The following is a 22,122-nucleotide window of genomic DNA, read 5'->3' on the forward strand; positions in this document are numbered from 1 at the left end:
AGTCTCAAGAGGCCAGAAGTGCAGCCCTTAACAGATGGGGAAACTGAAGCCAGGAGAGAGAAAGTTCACTGCCCAAGGTCAAACAGCCTGCAAGCGGCAGAGCCCAGAGACCTGAACTCAGATCCACCCGGTTTCAAAACCCCAGTCCTGGAGCCCTGAGAGAAGGGCCCCCTCTCAGCCCTGGTTCCCTCCTCTGCAGGACGGGTACTCACTGCTGTGAGTAAGAGTGGAAAACGCAGACGTGGAAGACGCCGCCTTATAACCCGTGGGCCCCTCCCCCCAACCCCTGCCCCCTCCCCCCCCCCCAGCTACCCCCCCCCCCCAGCCCCAGCCCTAGCCCTACCTTCAGCAGCCGGCCACTGACTGTGCCCAGGAAGACCACCGTGTAGTTGCCCACGCTGGCCACGGCCACGGAGGAGAGGCCCTGGGCTCGGAACACGGGCGAGGCCTTCAGGGGCTGCAGGATGGATAGGGGGTGCTGCAGGTGGGCAGCCCCGCAGTCCAGCTGTTCCGGCTGCAGCTGGAAGAGAGACACATGTCAGACCTCGGCTCCGGAACCTTCTCCGGCTCCCTGCCCACACAGCCGGCTGTGGTCTCCGGCCTCAGCATCAGTGCTTTCAAAGTCCTGCTCCTGTTCTGTATGCCCAGCGCTGGGCTCAGGCCCCAACATAAGCAGGACCCCGTCTCTGGGCCCAAGTTGACCTCTGCCCTCGGCTTCAGTCACGGAGCTGCCCCAAGGAGATGGGTACGTTCCGGGTGTGCAGGAGCTGGACAGGAGGAGTCATGTGAGGAAGGCAAGAAGGCCCAGGGAGGCCAGCCTCTGCCCCAACTTACCTGCTGACACCCAAGAGGTGTCCCTCCTGTCCCGGCGAGGTCTCCACAGCAATCATGGGGTCTCCTCCCCCCAGGCCCCTGCTCTGACCCCAGCAAGCCCCTCCCAAATTCCCAGCAGCTCGCCAGACCCAGGTTGAGGGCTCCCCAAATTGAGGTCCCTCTCTCCTTTCCCAACACACGTCCCTTCATCTGCCCACATTGCAGATGGGCAAACCGAGGCCAGGTGTGTCCAAATGCACAATCCTGCCATCCACATCAGCTGCACCTCACAGGAGTGGGAAAACCGCGCTGGCATGCCCAGCCCCCGCCATTCCCAGGACTTGCGCCCACCTTTTCCACCTTTCTCTGAGTTTTGTTGGTTCTTTCAAAGGTTTCTCCTGCAGTCTCCACAGAAGTACAACACAGGCCTCTAGAAGGGCCTTTCAGAAGACAACTGTGCAAACCCACAAGGATGCAGACACAAGGGTGTTTTAGAAGAGTGGGGGGTGGGGGCCACCACCTCAGTGTCCACGAGGATTGAGCACGTCATCCAGGAGAGCCACCCCAGCCCTGGGAGACACCACAAATCTGCACCGATTATGAAGACAGATGTCTGGCTGAGAAAAGTCTCAGGATGTCGTGGGGCCTTTTTGGTAAAACTGGCACATAAACATTAAAGTAACAGTCACGACAGCAAACAATACAGGCCACGTTTACTGGGAACTGACCCTGTACCGGGCCTGTGCGTCAACTCCCTGAATCCTGGCAGCCCTCTGAGGTCCCATGTCACAGACAGGGAAACTGAGGCTCAGAGGGGATGTGGCCTGCTCCAGGTCACCAGCTGCAATATCACGCCACCAGGACTGAAGCGGCCAGCAGAACTGGCTTTAGGGCATGGCTTTAGAGAGAGGTTTTTTTCCCCTTATCTGTGCTTTTTGCAAGCCAAAGCCGCTGATGATGTGCCCACATGGGTTTTGTACAAAATCTCAACTAGTTTACAAAAGCAAACCATAAATACCAGGTCCTTCATTCTTGGGAAAATAAACAGAGCTGAGCCCTGAGCCCAGCGATGGGGTGGGGATGGGGACTGCCCTGGGCCACAACTCATGACCCGGTGGCCTTCCACAGGATGGCCAGGAGCGACCTGAGCAAGTCACTTCACTCCTCTGAGCCTCAGTTTACTCAACTATAAAATGGGTGCATCTCCAGCACCTCCCTCATAGGCACTGGGATAAGACAGTTCATCGTAAAGCGCCGGCCCGGAGCGTGGCTCACAGTAAATGCTCCCGAAGTGTCAACTGATACTATCGCTGTTTCAGATACGACAGTCACTGAAATTATTATTATAAAGTGGAATTTGGGGGCAAATCATGCCTACCTCAAAAACTTTCTAAGCTGGACCACCTGGGACCACCTTAAGGCAGCCATCCTCTCACCGAGGAGGCTCTTCCAGGACCCTCTTCTCTGGGCCAACTCTTGCCCTCAACGTTTCCCCGAACACAGCTGCCAAGTGAGCGCTTTAAAGGTACAAAGGTCTCCTCTGCTTGAAACCCTCAGATGGTTTACACGATACTGAGAATAAACCTTGGATCCTAAACCCTCCCTTCAGGCCCCTGGGATCTTCTGGGCCCAGCCCATCCCATCCTTGCCCTCACTCCTCCACTCCAGCCACACCGGCCTCATTTCTGTCCCTCAAACAGTCCAAGCTGGGTCCTGCCACAGGGCCTTTGCCTGTGCCGGTCCCTCTGCCTGGAATGCCACTGCCCAGACTGTCTTATCACTGGCTCTTCATCTTTCAGCTTCAGACTACCCTGCCTGACCCATCCTCTGTGTTCATCTCTGCGCCCAAGTTGGGGGCCGGCCCTGGAAGGAGGCTGCTGGCCCATCTCCTCAGCGGCCTCTCCTAGCCGTGGTCCCACCCCCCCGCAATCCTGCGGCTGCAGGGAAGAGATGAGGCGGCTCTACCAGCGAGCAGGCAGGAGAGCGGGCACGTGGGCCCAAGACCTGTCATGAGGATGCTTTTCCCAGGGGTTGTCTAACTCTTCTTCACTGAAATCTGTGGATTACTTGTGTCATTTAGTAATACGTTGTTCTAAAATTAAAATAGCAAACCCTTGCCCAGGGGACAGGCGCTTCCTCCCTGAGCTGTGGGAGGGGTGGGAAGGCAGGAAGGGGACACCTGGAGGGCCTGGGTGACAACTTTGGGATTTTCTGCACTGGGCCCTGCGATGGGGGGTCCCCAGCCAGCCAGAATGGGGGGTCCTGGGAACAGCCGGACCAGGTGCCCAGATCAGGGTGATTTGTGGGCCGGGGGTGCAGAGAGGATGAGGTGGGAATGGCTGGGAATCTAGCTCTCGCCTGCCCGCCCTGACGCTCACAGCCATTAATTCTGCACTGGAGGAATTCTCTAAAAAGCCTTTCCTCTGACTTTTTTTTTCTTATTCTAAAAATAAAATTTTAAAAAAATTTTAAAGGAGAAGTAACCCATTGGCTGCTCTGCGTGATCTGTGCTCTGAGGGGGAAGCTGGCTCCCCAGCCGCCAGGGGAAATCACAAGGCTACAACTGACTCGAAGACGGAAGCCAGACACACGTCCATTGGGCAGGCGGGAAAGGCCTCTGCTGTTGGGGGATGTGGCCCGGGAAAGGGGGAAAGTGGGCTCGGGGGAACTGGCGGGCCGTCCCGGGTGTGCCCTCAGCCGAACCCGGTCTCCAGGGGCAGTCAGCTCCAAGGCCCAAAATACTGCTTGCCCTGACTGTGTGACACAGCCTGAAATCCCTCCATCAGCACCAGCCCGCCTTCCAGTCTCACTTGGCGTTGGTCTTTCAAAACACAAATTCCTCTGAGAGAAGGGGGAGGGCTGGACTCTCACAGTGGCCTCCTCCAACCCAGAAGGGCCACCTTCCCAAGCGCAAGACTGGAGAGCCCCTCCTTGGCTTTTCGCCGTCCTCAGGGTCAAGCCTGACATTCAAGGCCTCTGTGATCTGGCTCCTGCCGGCTGCTCAGGACTGGAGTCTCACTTCTCTCTCTGCCCCGCCCTCAGCTCCGACCACATCAGTCTCTGCAGTTTCTCAAATGCGGCCACACTTTCCTCCTGGGGCGCCTGAACCTTCATGATGTTGTTCCCTCAGTAGCCAACGCCCTTCTCATACCTCTGAGCCCTCTATTTCCCCTCCTCTTGACCCACACTGTTCCCTTTGCCAGGCGTGCCCAGGTGGCAAGTTTTCAGCCAGGTTTCAAGATGCAATTCCAAAAACACCTCTCCAGCCCTCTGTGACAGCACTGTGCTGGTCACCACCTTCATTTCTCATGGTAGCGTATGCATGAGCTTCTCCAGGGTGGAGACTGTGCTCTGGGGTGAGTGTTTACTAAAGAAAGGAAACTAATTTTGACTAAAGTGTGAATGACTGTATTCAGCTTCTTCTTTTCCAAGCAGAAATAATGAGAGGGACTTCCCTGGTGGTGCAGTGATCAAGAATCCACCTGCCAATGCAGGGGACACAGGTTTGAGCCCTGGTCCAGGAAGATCCCACATGCCGTGGAGCAACTAAGCCCGTGCACCACAACTACTGAGCCCGCATGCCACAACTACTGAAGTCCACGCGCCTACAGCCCGTGCTCCGCTGCGAGAAGCCACCACAATGAGAAGCCCGAGCACCACAATGAAGAGTGGTCCCCACTGGCCGCAGCTAGAGAAAGCCCATGCGCAGCAATGAAGACCCAATGCAGCCAAAACTAACTAAATAAATAAATTTATATATATAAAAAACAAGAAACAATGAGAGCAACACTGCACTGCCATGCTGGACACTGGAGAACGGAAGGAAAAGTGTGGGTCAATTGTATGTCACTGTGTGTGTGACCACACAGGGGAGCCAGGTGTTCAGTGCCAGGCGGCACCTGGCTGCTACTTTTGGTTCCTCTAAGAACCTCAGTTGATCCTTCTCTGAAATGGGATGAGCCACGGGCGGCTGCTGGTCTCAGCTCTTTTCTAAGAGCAGGACACCTCCTCCTTCTCCACTGGCTGCCTCCGGGGGCCAAAGCTCAGCGCTGCCCACTCTCCCACTAGAACTCTGACATACTGATTTCACTATCAACTGTAATTGTGTTGACTTTCTCCCCCCGGGAAGCCAGTTGGAGCAAGAGCTTCCAGAGCCTGGCTTCTCAGCCTCCCGCCTCCTGCCTGCAGACCCCACCAAACCTCAGCCCCACTGCAGGCGGCACTCCGAGGAGGATGAGGCGTCAGTGGCAGCCAACAAGACCCGCGGTTCCGTCCCAGGTGTAGACTACACCGGCTGTTGGGGTTTCGTGCTTGGGAAGTGAGGGCACTTTCCTGCCTCAAGTTTTTGGTTGTTACCGAACCCCGATCCCGGGAAAGTGAGCTTTCACTGCTGAGGAGCTGAACGCACAGCAATCACCTTGGGGTATTAAGCAGCAGACTGCAGGGCGGCTGCCGCTCACCACACGGGGCTGGGGGCTGCACTGAGCCCCCTCCCACTCACCCTTCCGCAGCAGCCAAAAAGAGCTTTTACAACCGCAAAGCACTAAATGTGACATGGGATCCTGGAAAAGGAAAAGGACATTCGTGGAGGAAACTCTGGAGTTTAGTTGAGAGTAAAATACTAATGTTGGTTTCTTAGTTTTGACAAATACATGTCGCATCTGTCATAACGTGTGATCTTAGCAGTGGGGAAAACTGAGGGAAGGGTATGCGGGAACTACCTGTACTATCTTTGTAACTTTCTTGTAAATCTAAAGTTATTCCAAACTAAAAAGTTGTTTTTTTCAAAAAAAGAGGGCTTCCCTGTTGGCGCAGTGGTTGGGAGTCCGCCTGCTGATGCAGGGGACATGGGTTCGTGCCCCGGTCCGGGAAGATCCCACATGCCGCGGAGCAGCTGGGCCCGTAGGACATGGCCGCTGAGCCTGCGCGTCCAGAGCCTGTGCTCCGCAATGGGAGAGGCCACAACAGTGAGAGGCCCGCGTACCGCAAAAAAAAAAAAAAGCAAAGTGGCTTGTGTCCCTCCCACAGCTCAACAGCCTTCCATAGATCCCCAGTGCCCTCAGCATAAACCCAAAATTTGCTCCTGGGCCCTCAAGGCCCTGCTCGACCTGGCATGCCCCTCTGTGGCTTCCCCCAACCCCTGTCCTGGCCAGCTCCTTCTCCCTCAGCGTGGACAGCAGAGGAGGGGCCAGGACTGGAGAACGGGGAGCCAGCAGGGCAGTAATGGGGGTCTGACAGGCACAGCATCAAAAGCCAGGCCTAGAAACAGGGCACTAAACTCTGCTTCCTGCAGAGCCTGGGTGAGTAAGCCCTCCCCCAACCTTCTCCCGAAGCTCTGAGGTTAAAGGGGGAAGTGTTCTCCAGGTCTCCAAGGGCACAGGTCAGGCCCAGACTTGAAACCACACCTGCGACTCCCAAACCCAAACTCCACCCAACCACTTCAGCCTGTGCGGGCTCTCGAAACACAACGGCTACTGGGCTACGGCTCCAATGAGCTGACCTCTCCACTGAGGGTAAACCAAGGCATGAAAAGAGCCCTGGGCCTACCGCATGCCGGTCCTGGGAGGGCGCAGGACAGACTCGGCTCTGGGGGGCCTCTGCAATGGCCCTCACACCAAGGAGGAAGCTGCCTGTTGCCAAGAAAGGAAATACCAGCACCTCCCAGTTGGTGATCAAGGTGCTCACTTCCTGAAGGGGTGGAGGTGGGGGGCAGTGGGGGAGAGAATGGCCAGCCAGGCCAGAGAACAAGTCAGCAGGCCTGGCTCTGAGTGGGAGGGGAAAAGCAGTGCTTTGGAGAAACTGAGGCACAGAGAGGGGCAGAGGCTTCCTCAGGACACACAGCGCAGTAATTCTCTTCCTGGCCCCAGGCTGCCTGAATCAGGCAGGAAAAACCAACAAGTGGCAATGGGCAGAACAGCTTGCGTGCACCCTTCCACAGCTTCAGAAGGGCCTGCCTTGGCTTCCCTGGCCCACTCTCTGGAGGAGGTGGATCGCCCAGCCCAAGCACTGAGGGCATCCGGGCCAGCCGGGCACCACCTGGAAGGGCCGTGTGGACCAGCCAGCCAGGCCGCCCTGAGCACGATGTGTCCACCCACCCACAACTGGCACTCCCGACCCTGCCGCCAAACAGAACACAGCCTGGAGGGACAGCCCCAGGCTGAGGTCACAGGCCGGGCTACACTGAAGACCTGCTGCGTGCAGGCATGGAGCACACACTCTTGTTGGGTTCCCATTTAACAGACAGAGAAACCAAGGCTCCTGATGTGCCAAGTCTCAGAGCTCTTAACTCACTGTGGGCTGCCCCATCCTCACTGAGCCTCAGTATTCTCACCTATAAAATGGGGGCAATAACTGCGCCCACTACAGAGGCTCAGCTCACAGCAGCCCTCAATACTGAGCACCACAGGTGCTCAATACACATTCCCAATTACCTCTGCAGGCCACTGGGCAGAGAGTCGGGGACGCCCCAGGACAGGAGGGCCCCTGGGACCAGCCGCTCCACCACTCCCCGAACGCAAGCAGCTGAGGCTGGATGAGCACCGCTGCCTTCACCCGGGCTGGGGTGGCTCTGATCGGGGCCTGCCTGGGAACCGCTGCCGCAGCCGCTGACTCAAGCAGCCATTGTTTTGTTAGCTGGACACGGCCCCCCAGACACTCAGCTCCCTCTTCTCGAAGCTGTTTCTCATTCTGGCCCAGCCTGGCCCCGTTTCCAGCCCTCCCCCCGGGTCCCAGGGGAGCACAGTGTGGGATGGGCAGCCAGGACTCTTCCCTGGCTGGGGCGGCGCGGGTAGGGGGGTCATCCCCTCCCGCCAGCTCCAGCGGGGGAGGGGCGGCGGGCAGAACGCGGCAGCTCCGGCCCCTCCTCACCCTGGAAGAGTTTCGGTCCCAGCTTCTTCCCCTGAAGGGACGCAGGCCGGGAGAAGCTGAGAGTGCAGCTGGCTCTCCTGGGGACACAAGGCCTTCCTCCTCTTGGGGCTGAGGGGCCCTGGATACTGAATCCACACCCTCCTCCCGATCCCCTGGGGGTGCTGGCCTCGGTCCCAGAGTCATCAGACAACGGCTTCTGACCGCAGCCGAGGGGCTCCCAGCAAACATCTCTGGGCCGGGTCCCATGTGCTGGAGACATGGAGGTGACATGGGGCCCTCTCTCTAGCTGTCAATGTCCCGGTTCAGAGACCATCCCCACGTGGGGAAGGGACAGCTTTATAATAGTAACAACACAGTGGAATCAGTAACACAAAAATAATAAGCAGCAATGGTTTACTTTGTGCAGAGACCTCTGCCTGTATAACCTCACTGAACCCTCGCCAGATGCTCATTAGTTGCTGCTACTTTATGGCAAAGGAAACTAAGCCACAGAGAGGTAAAGTGACTTGCCCAGGGTCACACAGCCAGAACAGGCAGAGGTGAGCCTCAAACCTAGGCCGGCTGTGGCTCCAGTACCCTTGTCCTAACCCACAGTCTCTCTGCCCCCTGCTCTGTCGGGTGCAGCCAACAGCTGCTGGGAGTTTGGCCACATGGAGCTGGAAAGGCCCTGGGTTGCAAGCTGGGGATACTGGGGCCCATCAAGGAGCTAGCCACTTCCAGAGGGTTCAATCACCTCCAACACAGACGGTGGACGAGCTCTGAGAGGGGGAGGGGGGGCGGAGGTGACCGCCGATCGCTGTTTAGCTCCTTTCCTGGGCCTGGCCTCCACTTCAAGCCCTCTGCCCACGGCCCCCCCCATTATTTACTGATCAGAGCAGAAAGCGCTCCGTGATTAACGCCCCACTGGGGCCTCGCTGGGCCTCGTAATGGAGCTGTGAGCTTCCTCCCTCCTCCAGCGCGTGATTTATCGTGCTTCAGGGTAAAGGATGGTGGACTGGGTGGGGCGAGGCTCACTGGCCCTCCTTATCTCGGTGGCATCGGCATCGAGGATCAGTGGGGCAGTGGGAGAGTGGGCGGTGCAGCGGGGCCCTTCCAGGCAGCCTGCTGGGTTCGGCCCTGGCTCAACACAGGCTTTGGAAAGAAGGAAAACAGGCGAGCTCTGGGGGGAGCCGGGATCCAAATCCACGTGGCTGGCGCCAGGAGACTTTCCGGTCCTGTCCCCACTCGGGGACCAGCTGGTTTCCATGGCAATCCCCACACCGCTGGCAGAGCTGGAGGGCCCCTTGGGAGTCACCTGGTCCAGCCCCAGCGGGGGCTCCAGGAGAGAGCGTCCTGCTCCCGCCAGCACCTGGCAGGACGAATGTGGGCCAGCAGCCACGGGGTCTCCTCTAGAACCAGATCAACTGTGTCTCACTCTTCCCCCAGGCCTTACTGGTTCCCTGCATCCCACAGCACAGTGTCCAAACCCTCGGCCTGCACCCCAAACCTCACATGCTCTCAGCTTCATCTCTGCCTGGTACCCAAACCATGTTCTACCACATCTCTGGGCCTCCGCCTCTGCCTGGAAGGCCTCCCCAAGCCCCATCTGTCAAAGTCCTGCTCCAACAGCCCCCTCCTCCAGGAAGCCTTCCCTGAGTCCCTCAGACTCAGCTCTGCTTTGGCATATCTTCTCTCCTGAACTCCTCCCCGACTGTCTGGGGACTCCTGGGGGATAGGGGCAGGGTCCGATTCATGCCTTTTAACAGGCTGCCATGTAACAGAGCTGAGCCCCTCCCTGCCACACTCCAGGGAACCCTCCACCAGGAGCACAGACAGGCAGGAGATGGTGCCCAGGAGGTCTGGGCTCTGGTGGGCGAAGGTGGAGACAGCTGCAGTTGTGGGAAACAGGAGCCCTGCACCCGGGGAACCTGGCCCCAGCCTGGGACCACGCTGGGCACGGGGCTCGGCAGCTCTGCTGGCCTCACTGGGAAGTTCTCATTACTTCCCACTGCAGCCCCAGCAGGGGAAGAACATCCCTGGGTCTCAATTTCTTCAACTTTAAAAGGGACCCATTCACTCCATCACTGCGACCTTGAGGGCCTCTTTGGCTCACACCCCTCAGGTCAGCGTTTTCACAGGAACCAGGGAGTAAAGGTGATGAGCACAGGCTCTGACCGCAGACACTCTTCCACCTTTTACCCGCCACGTGACCTCAGGCAAGTCACTTATCCTCTGTGGGCCTCTGTTTCCCCTTCCTGTAGACTTAGCATAACACTCACCCCATTCCCTTGCTGGCAGAATTAAAAGATACGCATTATACATCAAGTGCTTTTGCAAAGTGCCTGAGACAGAGTAAGTTCCCACGACACAACAATAAAAGTAATAATAATGATACCAATGGGAGCAGTTCTGGTGACCCAGTGAGGGCTTTCTTGCCACCCCAGAGCCCAACTCAGACCGGGAAACTAAGGCCCAGAAAGGGGAAGGGATCCCTCAGGCCCTCATGCTTCTTTTCCATACACAGTGTGTCTGTTCTCCACCCTCCAGCAACCAGAACCCGGAAGCCGGCCTGTTTCCTTAATCTCCATGAAAACCGGCAGCCGTGGCAATCGGCAAATGAGACTCCTGTAGAGGGTGTTTCTGCAGGGGCTGAGCCAACTCACACAGGCCTCCGCTGAGCTCCAGGGATCCCTGTTCTTGTCTCTGCTGAGCCCACTTTACAGATAGGGAAGTAGAGGCCCAGAGAAGGTAAGTGACTTGCTGGAGGCCACAGGGAGGAGGTGCAGAGCCAGGATTTGAAGCCAGGGACTTGGTGCCAGGGTCCAGCACTGACCCGTCCACCACTCTGGGCGTGTGTGGGTGTGGCAGGCTTGACTGTGGGCATGGCCAGGGCCGTGACAGATCCTCCACCCTCCTAGCAAACGCTGGACAGTGAGGGGCTGCCCTGGAGGGGAGGCAGCGGCCTGCCCAGCCCCAGTACACAGCACGGTCCAGCGCTGGGGTCAGGGTTGAAAGGGATTTGTCAAGTCATTCAAACGGACCACATCTCTCATTCACGCACCCAAAGGGCCAGGGGGTCACAATCACATTTTCAGAGATGAATGTCACTAAGTGCCTCCCTGCCTCCCTCAGGAGGCCCCCTCAGCCCCAGCCCCCACTTGTGGCGGGGCCTCTGCAGATACCCTAGCCAGCCTCAGCTGGCTCAGGAACTGAGTCACTGCAGCGGCAGCTCCCGGCTTCTACCCCGGCTTCCATCTGGGGCCTGCTGGGAGGTGCTGCCCCAGAGGGGGTTTTGTACAAAGGCTCCACCCAAATCTCCATGGGATGGGGGGGTAACTGCAAAACCCCCAGCTGAGAGCCCACAGCTAACACCAGCGGTCACCCACGGCAGACTCCAGAGCCAGACAGCCAGCCTGCAGGTCCCTATGCCACTAGCCAGCTGCGTGGGACCCTGGGCCTCAGTTCCCCCATCTGTAAAACTGGGGATAACAGCGCTTCCTGCCTCACGGGGTGGGGGTGGGGTGCTGTGAGAGCAAACACACTGGTGCCTGTGAAGGGCCCCGCGCAGCATCCCTGCTCAGAACTGGGAGGGTGGCCGTGGTCATTTTTCAGCCCCAGAGAGCTGAGAGGGCACCCAGCATCTGCACACCCTCAGGCCTACCAGATGCACAGCGTCTCACCATTAACAGAAGCGGCGCCCGGCGGCTCTCTCCTCTGCCTGTGCCTCCCGCAGCTGAGCTCGGGCTGGGAGGCACCTGACACACCTGTGCCTCACCCCTCTGTCTCGCCCACCCCCGCTCACCTTCAGGGCCTGCTTTGGTCCCATCTCCTCCCTCCTCTAAGCGCTCCCTGCCCCAACAGCTGTTCCACACGCTGAGCACACTTCTCTCAGATGTATTTCTCTTCTCCTGGTACTCATACCTCCACCTGCCATTTCCTGGGCACTTCGTGTGAGATTTCAATTCAGAAGGAGACACTGTCCCATTTTACAGTGAGAAAGCATGAGGCCCAGAGAAGGTAAGTGACTCACCCTGGGTCACACAGCTTACGGGCAGGAGAACAGGACTCACCATCAGCTCTACCCTCACGTACCTGGCAGTTGAGACTGATGACACTCCCAGGTCAGGGAGGTATGTTAACCGTCTCCTGGCCCAAGATGTGTCTGTCTCTCTAGGCTAGAAGGTCATCCCAGCCAACCCTGCCAGAGTCCCCTCTCCTAAGTGCCCCCAAGTGTCTCTTTTACCCTCGGCCAGCAGGGAGCTCACTCCCAGCCCCCAGGCCAACTCCAAATGGAAAGCCCATCTTGGAAGCTTATCTCCCTCCACCTCCACCCAGCATTTCAGCCCCTAAATTGGTTCAGAAAATGCCTTCTTGACGACGGGCACCCACCCACTGCATGCCAGTTTAAAATCGCCTGAGGGTTTTTTTTTCCACCTTTACTATAAAAAGACACCTTGAAAATGCAACATTGACATTTCCCTGTCCGTTTTCTTTTTTCTTTTAAAATACAAATATTATGGCCATTCATAGGCCAAAGGGAAAGATTCAGGGAAGGGAGTTGGACTCAGTCTGCCCTCGCCTTGCTGGGTGGCCCTGTGCCTCAGTTTCCCCACCGAGAGCACAGGCAACTTCCCAACTCACTTTCACCACATACGTGAATTGAGAAAAGGGATCCAAGCTACATGCCAGAGGCTAATTTTCTCACTTTCTCTCTCAGAATAGTCCAAAGGCCCCAAATATGCCCAAAGCAATCAGGGACAAAGTTGGGGCCCAAGGCTGGGAGGACAAGGTTCCCTGCCTCTTCACTGCCTTAAAGGTGGTGAGCAGGCGGCAAAGCCTCCCAGGCGGGGAGAGGGAATGTCCAAGACCACCGCAACCGAGGCTCTGGAGCTTCAGGCCCGAGGGCCCAAGGGCAACAGCGCGAGGCTGGGTATCCAGAGGCCCGGCTGAGCCACCCTGCTTGGGGGGCAGACACCCCTGGAGAAAAGATGGAAGGGCAGGGTCCTGTCCCCCGTTGTCCAGCCCCACTGAGACCACCTGGTGCTGGAGCAGTCAGGCCAGACGGGGCTGGGAGGAAGAGGGACTCCAGGCCCCTGGTACTCACCCCCGCCCCCCCACCAAACCCACCGTCTCCCCCAGAGGCACCCCTGTCGCATCCCCGACTTCCATCCCAATGCCGGGCTGGACTGGGCAAATCCCTTCTCCATCCTGTCCATCCCCACCTCTGGGGCTACATCCAGGCATCTGAATCCGTCCGGAACACCCCCCCGCTTCTTCTCTCTGTGCCCTCAGACCAGGCCTGTCACATCCTCCTAGAACAACACCTGGCCAGCCACCCCTACCTCTGTGCCCAGTGCCCACCACACTGTAGGTGCTCAAGAAATATTTGTAAATGAAGAAGTGAACCACTTGCCTGGAAGATGGCGCCAGCCTCCTTCCTACTCTCCCTGCTTCTCCTCTCTCCTCACCAACCACCTAACGACTTTCTAAACTAGCTCCCTTAAAAACCATCACAGCAACTGCAAACACGTGTGCCGAGCACGCTGCTAACTGCTTCACCTGTAGCATCTCATTTAATCCCCACAGAGGTTCTGCGAGGTTGGTGTTTTTATTATCGTTCCTGCTCTACAGAGGAAGAAACTGACGTGCTCGTTCAGATCAGATGCTCTGGCTAAAACCCTTCATGGTTCCCCATGTCCCCAGGACACAGTCACGCCTATCCGCACCCGCATGGCAGGTGGCAGGCCTGCCCGCCTTTCCCAGCCCTGCTCATAATTCCTGTTTCTCCTCCCCAGCCACAATGACCACCTCTCACTGCTCCAGTCCGTCTTGCTGTTTCCTACCTCCAGGCCTCTGACAGGCGAACAGCCTCTGCCTGGACCCCTCCTCTTCTCCCGCCAGCTTGGTGTGACTAACTCCTGCTCACCCACCCACCTGCACTTTGACACCACTCTCCCCAGAGGCCTCGATGCCCCTCTCAGGGCTCTGTCTGCCAGGATGGGATCACAGCACCCATCCCTCTGGGCTGGAAGGACCGGCCACATGGTCCACGAGAGCAGACAGTAAGGGAATCACCATAGGTCCCCAGCACACAGCAACACAGTAGGGACTTAGGAAATGTTTACTGAGGCTGCCATTGGGCGCTAGAGGTGGGGTCTTCACTGTTGCAGAACAAGCCTAAATAGGTCACTGGTTGCTGTCCAGGACCAAGCCCAGACCTGTGCTAATAATGTCCCCCCGGGGTAATAATAACAAGAACAGCAGACATCTACTAGGTGCTTGCTACATGCCGGGTACAAAGTGCTTTACGTTAATTAATTCATTTGGTCCTCAGCAATCCTTAGAGATTTACTGTCCCCACTTTACAGATGAGGAAACGGAGGCTCGGAAAGGTTAAGTCACTTGTCAAGGTCACACAGCTGGGAAGTGACAGAGTAGAATTTAACCCCGGGTGCAAGGTCCAAGTTCTTAAGACTGTAACTGGGGAGCTGGCAACAGCCAGGAGCAAGAATAAGCATCACTCTCCCACCCCTGACCTGAGGCTTCAGGCCCAGACCCTGTGGCCTGTGCCCACAGCTGGGCGTGCGGAAGGGGAGAGGGGTGTGGAGGACACAGGGAGAATGGCCAAGGAGGGCCAGGAATCCACCCCACCTTGCGGTGGGGAGAAGGCCCTCGAGCACTCTGCCCCTGGGGCTGTGTCCCTGGAGAGGCCCTGCCCCCGAAGAAAAGGGAAGCCCCCGCTCCCTTCTGCAGTGAGTCACTGCACCAGGCCAGGCTGGGGACGGGACCGTGGGAACGAGGACGGTTCCTGCCAGAGGGGGAGGGGGAGGGGGAGACTGTGGCGGCCTGAGGAATCCCACGGATTGCCTCTCACTGAGGGCCTAGATGGACACACAGGCCTGGAAAGGCTCGAAGAAGGCCCTTCCGACAGGGTCTTCCTTCCGTAGAGCAGCGACTGACTCCCCATTCACCTCCTCAGGCTCTGAGACCCCCGGACACAAAGCTTGTGCCCTCAAACACAGCCCACTGGGGCATGTGGCTCTGGGGAGGGGAAGAGCGCATGTCCCAACTGCAGCGCTGGGTGACCACCCTGACTAAGCTGGCCCCTGCTGGTAGCAGACCGGCTCCCGGGCCAGTCTGCCCTGCTCACCCACCGTGACCTTTACTTTAGCCGGGTGGTAGGCAGTGTGAGGGCCCAGCTGCAGGAGAAGGAATCTGCGTTTTCTCAAAGCCCCAGTGTTGGGCACACCCACAGGGGAATAATTAATCTCACAGCTTCTTGCCAGGGCCTGAGGATCACAGAGAAGGGATGGGGCAGAGCCACAGGGAGCCTGGCCCCAAGGAGAGCTCCGTAATCACCAGGAGAAGGCTAAGTTCTGCATTTTGAGAAGTTGAGGCTTCCTAAGGGAGTGGCCAAGTCTCCCCTGACTCAGCTCGGGATGGAGAGTGCAGAAAAGGCACAGGGGTCCACCTCCCAGGGCACTCTAAAGAAGTGACCCCTTGCTGATGCGCTTCCTTGAGTGGAACCACACACAGATCCCTCCTGCACCCCCGTGTCACGTCCACCCAGGATCAACACACACATCGATCCCCCCCAACCTGGCCCCCTCGCTCCTGCCCTGCCCAGCCCCAGACACCTGGGCCCCATTCCCCCACCCCAGCTGCTGTGGCCCTATACCTGGCCCTCCGCGTTCCCTCCAGATCCCCACAGCCCACTCAAGCGCTACATGCAGTCCTGCTCACGTCCCTCCACTCTCCTGGAGCCGGCACCTCCCCACCCCAGTGGCCCGGCTCCTCCAGCACACACACTCTGAGTTCCACATCTGTAAGGCGGCAAAGGCTCTGCGGCACTACGAGCACAGATGCTGAGACAGGACAGCCTGGATTCAAATCCTGCCTCTGCTAGTTCTGTGGGACCTTGAGCAAGTTAGTGAATGTCTCTGTGCCTCAGTTTCTTCATCGGTAAAATGGGGACGAGAACAGAGCCTAGCTGAGAGGACTGCTGTTAAAACCTAGAGTTATGCCATGTGATGCGCTTAGTAGGCATTCCACAAGTGTGACTGCCTTCCTCGTAGCCCCCAGGCCTGGTGCATGCTACATGCTCAGTAAATGTGTGTTGGATGAATGAATAAAAAGCTGGCCTCAGGAACACACCCAGTTGCCAACCAGTGGCCTCCCCAGAGTGCCTACTGGTTCCCAAACACCTGTGTCCCCTGCCGCACACATCCCACTGTGCACCCAGGCCTGCCCTGTGGAACCAGTGTGTCCCTGCCACACGCACCTGCCTGCCCGCACGCCTGTGTGACCCAGCTCAGCGACACACAAGTCTGGGGCATACACCTTGCTTCCCCTCACCCCCCATGTGCAGGGCCCTGACGCACGCCTGCGTGCCTCCCTGCACACCTGCCACACTCATGCACACACCTGCCAACTCCCAAAGGCAGCCCTCACGGGCTCATGCAGTCGGCCCAGAACATACCTTTGGTCAGATGCTGCACTCACTTGCTGTGCACACAGCCCACTGCTGCGACCCTCACTTGCACAGCCGGGATGTATATGCACCTTCGTCTCTCTTCAGCGCACACCTGGGTACCCATCCACAACCCGACCGCCCCGCACACCTACATATGTGCACCTGTAGCCCAGCACTCATTTGAGTGCCCAACGCGCACACCTAGGCCATATTCACAGCAGTGCCCCCCACCTCTGCTGACACCTGTATCCTCGCGACTACACCTGGGTCCCCGCAAATGCACCTGTGGCTCAGAGTATACACTTGAGTCTCCATACACGCACATCTAGGTAACGACACACTCACACGTGTGACCCGCTCAGCGCACAACCTGCCCAGTTACCCGCACGCTCTCTCTCCAGCCCCCTGGGCTGGTCCCCAGCGCCCCCGCTGCCTGGGCATACCTGGATGTTGCGTTTGCGCTCGCAGGCCGGCCCGGTGCCCTGCACCACGCTGTCGAGCACGGCCACCACGTCGGGTGCGGGCTCCACGAAGCAGGCAGTGCGCGCGGCGCGGATCGCGGCTTGCACGTCGGCGAAGCGGAAGGCACAGAGCGCGGCCGGAGCCGTGCGGGCCGCCGGGGCCCCCTGCGGCCGCTCGAAGACCGCAAAGAGCAGCTCGCGCGCGGGGAAGACGGATACCAGGCGGCTGTAGAGGTCGCCGCGGCCCGCGCCGCCCGCGCACTGCAAGCCCAGCTGGATGTAGGACTCAGTGAGCTTCTTGGCGTCGCCGCCGGCGCCGCGGGGCAGGCAGATGCGCGCCAGCAGGCTCCGCGCCTGGCTCTCCTTGTCGCCCGCGCGTGCCTCGCTGTTGAGCGCCAGGTACGCATAGGTCTGGGCACCCGGCTGCGGGTCGGGAGGGTGCAGGAAGGCGCGAACGAAGCCCAGCTTGTGCTGCTCCTTGGCGCCCTGCTTGATCTTGAGAATGTTATCGTCGGAGGGGTTGAGGTCGAAGGTGAAGAGCTTGGCCAGGTCGCCGCGCGCATCCAGGGAGCGGATGGCGATCTCGGGCGTGTTCTCGAAGCGGTGGTCCTCCAAGCTGCGGTTGCGTGGGAAGAAGGCGCTGCCGTAGCCCGTGTACGTGGCGCCCACGAGAAGGCGGCTGCCCCCGGTGCCGGCGGCCGGCGGCAGGACCAGTCCCACGGTGGACGCGTTCGGGTGGTTGGCCGCCACGTTCAGCATGCTAGGGAACACCGTGACGGGCTCGGCGGGCGGCGCGGCGGGCGGGAAGTGCACGGCCACCGCCGAGATGTTGCCCCGCCGCCGCAGCTGGCAGAAGCCCTGGTAGATGGAACCGCACACGACCACCAGGCCCTGGCCGGGGTCCAGTTGCAGGATCTTGTTGTAGTTGTCGGTGAGGCGCCGCGGGTGCTCGCACGAGGCCTGCGGCAGCTGCGGGGCGTGACACAGCGGGCTGTCGGCCACCGGGCCCACGGCCGCCTCGGCCTCCAGGCTCAGGTTAGCGCCCGACAGCTGGTAAAGGCGGTTGACGGCCGCCAGGTACACCGTCCCCGCCGCGCCGTCCAGGGCAAAGTTGTTGGTGGGCGTGGGCGAGGGGAACCGGCGCTGGATCTCCAGGGCGCCTATCCGCGCCGCCCCCAGGAGCAGCAGCAGCAGCAGCAGCAGTGGCGGGCACAGCGGGGCCCAGAATGGCGGGCGCGGCGGCAGGGGGCTGGCCGCGGCGGCCCGGGCGCTATGGGGTGCGCCGCCCGCGCCGCGACGAGCCATCCGGGCGTGCGCGGGCTGCGCGGCACGGCGAGTGCATGGGGCGCGGCGCGGCCGGGAGCCGGGAGCCCGGAGGCGCAGGAGGCGGGGGGCGGGCCCGGGCCGCGAGGCGCTTCCTGCCCGCGCCAGCCGCCCCCGGCCCCGGCGCCCCGGCCGGGCTCAGCCGCTCCGCTCAACCCAGGGGCGGGGCGGAGGCGGCTCCTCTGCGGACACGCCCTCGCGTCCCGCCCCCCGCCGCGCCCGGCCCGGCCGCGCCCCGCCTCCGGGGCCCCCGCTCGCCCCGGGCCCACCTCCCCACGCGCCCCGGGCCCCCGCCCCCGCTGCCCGCCGGCCCCGCCCTCCGGGCGCCGGGCCCTTGCTGAGCTGTTGTTGGGTCTGGCCGCGCCCTCCAGGACCCTCCCGTGCGGCACCCGCGGCCCGCGGCTCCTTTCCTGGAGCTGCCTCCGCCTCCGTCGCTGGTTGCTTTAGTTCCTTCTCCCTCTTGGCCGCTTGGCCTGTCTCTCGAGCTTGTTTTATTTTTTCCTTTTCTGTCTCTCCCTCCTTCTCGGTAAGTGTCTCTCAGTGTCTCCCTGTCTCTGTGTGTCCCGCCCCCCACCCCAACTCCGTGCGTGCTGTCTCTCCTTTTCTCAGTCTGATTCGCTTTCGCTCCGCCGTCTGTTACCCCGCCCCTCCCCTTTCTCCCCTGTATTCTCTCTCCCCCTTCTCTCCTGTGTTTCTGCCTTTGGCTCTCTCTCCCTCTCTCCTGGTTCCCTCCGCGCCCGCCCCCTCGGACCCTCTGTCTCTCTAGATCCCTCTACCCCCTCTCTCCTCCACCTCTGTCCACCTTCCTCTCCCCCTGCCCTCCCTCTCTCCACCTGACACTCCACTCCCTGTCGCAGGACACTGTCCAGACCTTAGATCCCAAACCATGGACACCCCCAGGGTCAGCTGGGCAGGGGGCACTGCCCCCTCAGATTCCAAGATCCCCAGCCCGGAAAGGGGTCTGACAAGTGGCAGGGACCAGAGATCAAGGGTCAGACATATAAATCAGGGAAAAGTGAAGAGGAGCTTTCAGGTCTGTGCCAAGCCTCGGGGCACCCAGAGCGGAGCCTTGGTCCTGGGGGGTGATGGCCCCAGGAGGCCCACAGTTACCTCCTGTGGAGACCCAGCTGCCCTTCCACCCACTTTATTCGGGACTCCGGAAGGACCTAAAATCCTCCCAGATTTATTGAAGACCAGCCACAGGTGAGCTGGCACTGGGCCTGCTTCTCCTTTCACCTGGGAGGAGAAGGTGGGCCCTGGGGGCCAGGGCAGGCAGTGGTGCTTACAGGGTCACAGAGCTTACGTGAGGGTGCTCAAGCAGGGCTTGCTGCCTATCAGGCACTATGCCAAGCCCTTCATTTGTTTTGACTCACTTCGCCCTCACAGCCACCTTCTGAGGCTGGTACGATTACTGTCCCACCTTACAGATTCATAGCCTGAGGCCCGAGAGGTGAATGGACTGGCCCAAGATGCACAGCTCATAAGAAGGAGAACTACAATGTTTGGAAGCCCCAGTCTGCTGGCTCTGAATCCCACCCCCAACTCTCCCCCAGCCCAGGCCTCTCAGAATGGGGGGCTCCCACATGGTGCCGTGGTCCTGGCTCTGCGGGTGGTGTGGCCTCCCTCACCTGTTCCCGCCTGGTCAGGAAGGAAGAGCAGGGGTTTCTCTGTGCCCCATGGGGGAGGTAGGAAAGGCCAAGCCGACAGCAGTCCCCCACGCCCCAGCACTGCGCCTTCCTACCATGTGCTCATCATGCCTACCTTTCTCCACCCCCTCCGTCAGTCTGACCACTGTTCTGACAGCCACGAGTATTCAACACAGGAAATCAAAGGTTGTTTTCGGGGCCCCATCCCCCACCCCTGGGGCTCAAGGCCACTCAGGGGGCAGCTTGATAGGACCGATGTCCCCACCTCCATCTCAGGGTGGGGAGGACTTATCTTGTGCCACCTGTGGAAGCAACCTGGGAGCCCTGCCGGGGTGCACCTCACCCCACCCATCCCCGATCATCCCTCTGTCTGTCTCCCTCCCCATCTTATCTTTCTCAGCCTTCGCCACCCCCTCTCTGGTTTTGTCTGTCTTCTTGCTCCTCCCCGTTTCTCTCTGTCTCTCTCTCTCTCCCAGTCTCTCCCCCAACCCTTCCACTGTCTGTCTCTTTGTGTGTGTATCTCTTTCTCTCTCTGTGTCTCTGCCTCTCTGTCTCCCTCCCTATCTCCCACCCCTAGCTCCCCCTCTCGCCCCTCCTAGCTTCCTTCCTGTCTCTAGGCTCATCTTGCCGCATCCTGCAGCTCCCCCCACTGAACCTTGAGGATAATGCTCTGTGTGGTCGAAACTCAGTCTGGCGCAGAGTGGATGCTTCCGGGCACTTTGGACACAAACTACCTGCCAAGCTGAGTGCTGGGTCTCAGGAGCCGCCTGGAGCTGGGGATATGCAGGGCCAGGTTAGCCGCAGAAGACATAGCCGGGGTCCAAGTGTCTTCACATAAGCTGGCGGTGGAAGTACTGTGTGGCATAGGGCAAGGCACTTGCCCTCTCTGAGCCTCAGTTTCCTTGTCTGTAAAATGAAGACAATCATAATAGCACACCAGCCCCTGGGAGGTTATATGATGTGAAGAACGGAACGTACCAGAAAGCACAGTGCTGGGCACGTGGCAGGCACTGGACAAATGCCCACTTTTCCCCTTACACTGAGCAATGGCCCATCAGGGCCTCATGGTAGCTAGCAGAGCCACTGTCTACCAAGAGCAAACTACTGCACCCAGCACTGCCCTGAACAATCTGATGCCATCCTCACAGCCAGCTGAAAAGGCAGGGGTCATCGAACCTATTTCACAGATGGAGAAACTGAGAGCTATTAGCAAGGGGAGGATTTGAACCCAGATCTGTCTCCAAATCCTGTGCTTTCTCCCCTCTGCCCATTAGTTGGGAGCTCCCTCAGGCCAGGATGGATCATGGTGGCAGCTACCCTATACCCCCGGTTGGGCAGAGAGGTGCTGATAACTTGGGCTGAGTGAATGATGGAAGGGTCAAATGAATGAAAGAACCCACATCTCCCCTGGCCTTGCTAAGAGGTGGTGCGGTATCCTCCCAGAAGGGATTTTAGAGCGAACCAAGGGGATATGGATGGTACCCAGGACGGCAGGTTAGGTAGCACCCAGCATCAACTCAATTTGAATTAACTAAACCAGATTTGTCAACCCTGGAGTGACTGCCGGCTTTCACACTGTGATTCAGGCCCTTTTCAGTTTTTGTTCAAGACTTCTGATTATATCAAGGAGAAGGACTCCGTTTGGGGCTAATGTGTCTTTAATGCCTCTAACATTTGTCGTTGTCCATTTTTAATAGAGAGACGGTCTCAAGCTCAGCATTCTAGAATTTACTTATAGCTCCTTGTTTTCTTTATAATATTTGCAGTTATTTTCTGGTTTTGGCAAGTGATACTACAGGCTTTCCAAGTATAATAATGATGTAAAGCTTGCTTGATAAATGCATTTATCAAAGTTTTTATTTTATTTTATTTATTTTTGGTTGTGTTGGGTCTTCGTTGCTGCATGCGGGCTTTCTCTAGTTGCGGCGAGCAGGGGCTACTCTTCGTTGTGGTGTGCAGGCTTCTCATTGCAGTGGCTTCTCTCGCTGCGGAGCACGGGCTCTAGGCGTGCAGGCTTAAGTAGTTGTGGCACGCGGGCTCAGTAGTTGTGGCTCAAGGGCTCTAGAGCACAGACTTAGTTGTGGCGCACGGGCTTAGTTGCTCTACGGCATGTGGGATCTTCCCGGACCAGGGATCGAACCTGTGTCCCCTGCATTGGCAGGCGGATTCTTAACCACTGCGCCACCAGCGAAGTCCCTATCGAAGTATTTAAAATGTGAGTTAACTTAAAGACAAATATGGTCATAACCCTGGTGGTACAAAATGCCTAAAATTTGGGAAACATTGATCTAATCCGGTGCCTTTGTAGATGAGGACATGGCGGCCCAGACGGTGCAGGTCTTTGCCTGGACACCCAGGGGTAGGTGGCCAGGCTGGCCCAGAGAAGGAGGGCCTGGGCCTTTCACCGCTGCCTGGGCAGGGGCTTCCCCATCCTGCCCCGTCCATCCTCGGCTCTCTGGCTGCCCAGGGCAGAGCGTGAGGAGGAGGAGGAAATGTTTTCCTTCTTCAATTGGAAAAAATAACAGTGGGGCCAGGGCTGCACAGGGAGGAGGGGGTCCTC

General features: G+C 58.9%; 1 protein-coding gene across 5 annotated transcripts in view; it reads right to left on the minus strand.

The window, feature by feature from the left end:
- PLXND1 (plexin D1) overlaps positions 1–18,038 on the minus strand; it is a 51,961-nt gene extending 33,923 nt beyond the window's left edge. For 2 of the 5 annotated variants that reach the window (XM_073787733.1, XM_073787731.1), the window contains exons 1-2: positions 16,576–18,038; positions 344–520 (exon numbers count right to left, since the gene is read on the minus strand). In XM_073787733.1, coding sequence (XP_073643834.1) covers positions 344–520; positions 16,576–17,898 — 1,500 coding nt within the window. In that variant the 5' untranslated portion in view covers positions 17,899–18,038. The remainder of the gene's footprint in view (positions 1–343; positions 521–16,575) is intronic. The other 3 variants (XM_073787734.1, XM_073787732.1, XM_033865480.2) reach the window with 3 other exon arrangements.
- Positions 18,039–22,122: the final 4,084 nt, after the last annotated feature.

The sequence above is a fragment of the Tursiops truncatus genome, chromosome 10 (assembly GCF_011762595.2).
Source record: "Tursiops truncatus isolate mTurTru1 chromosome 10, mTurTru1.mat.Y, whole genome shotgun sequence".
NCBI lineage: Eukaryota > Metazoa > Chordata > Mammalia > Artiodactyla > Delphinidae > Tursiops > Tursiops truncatus.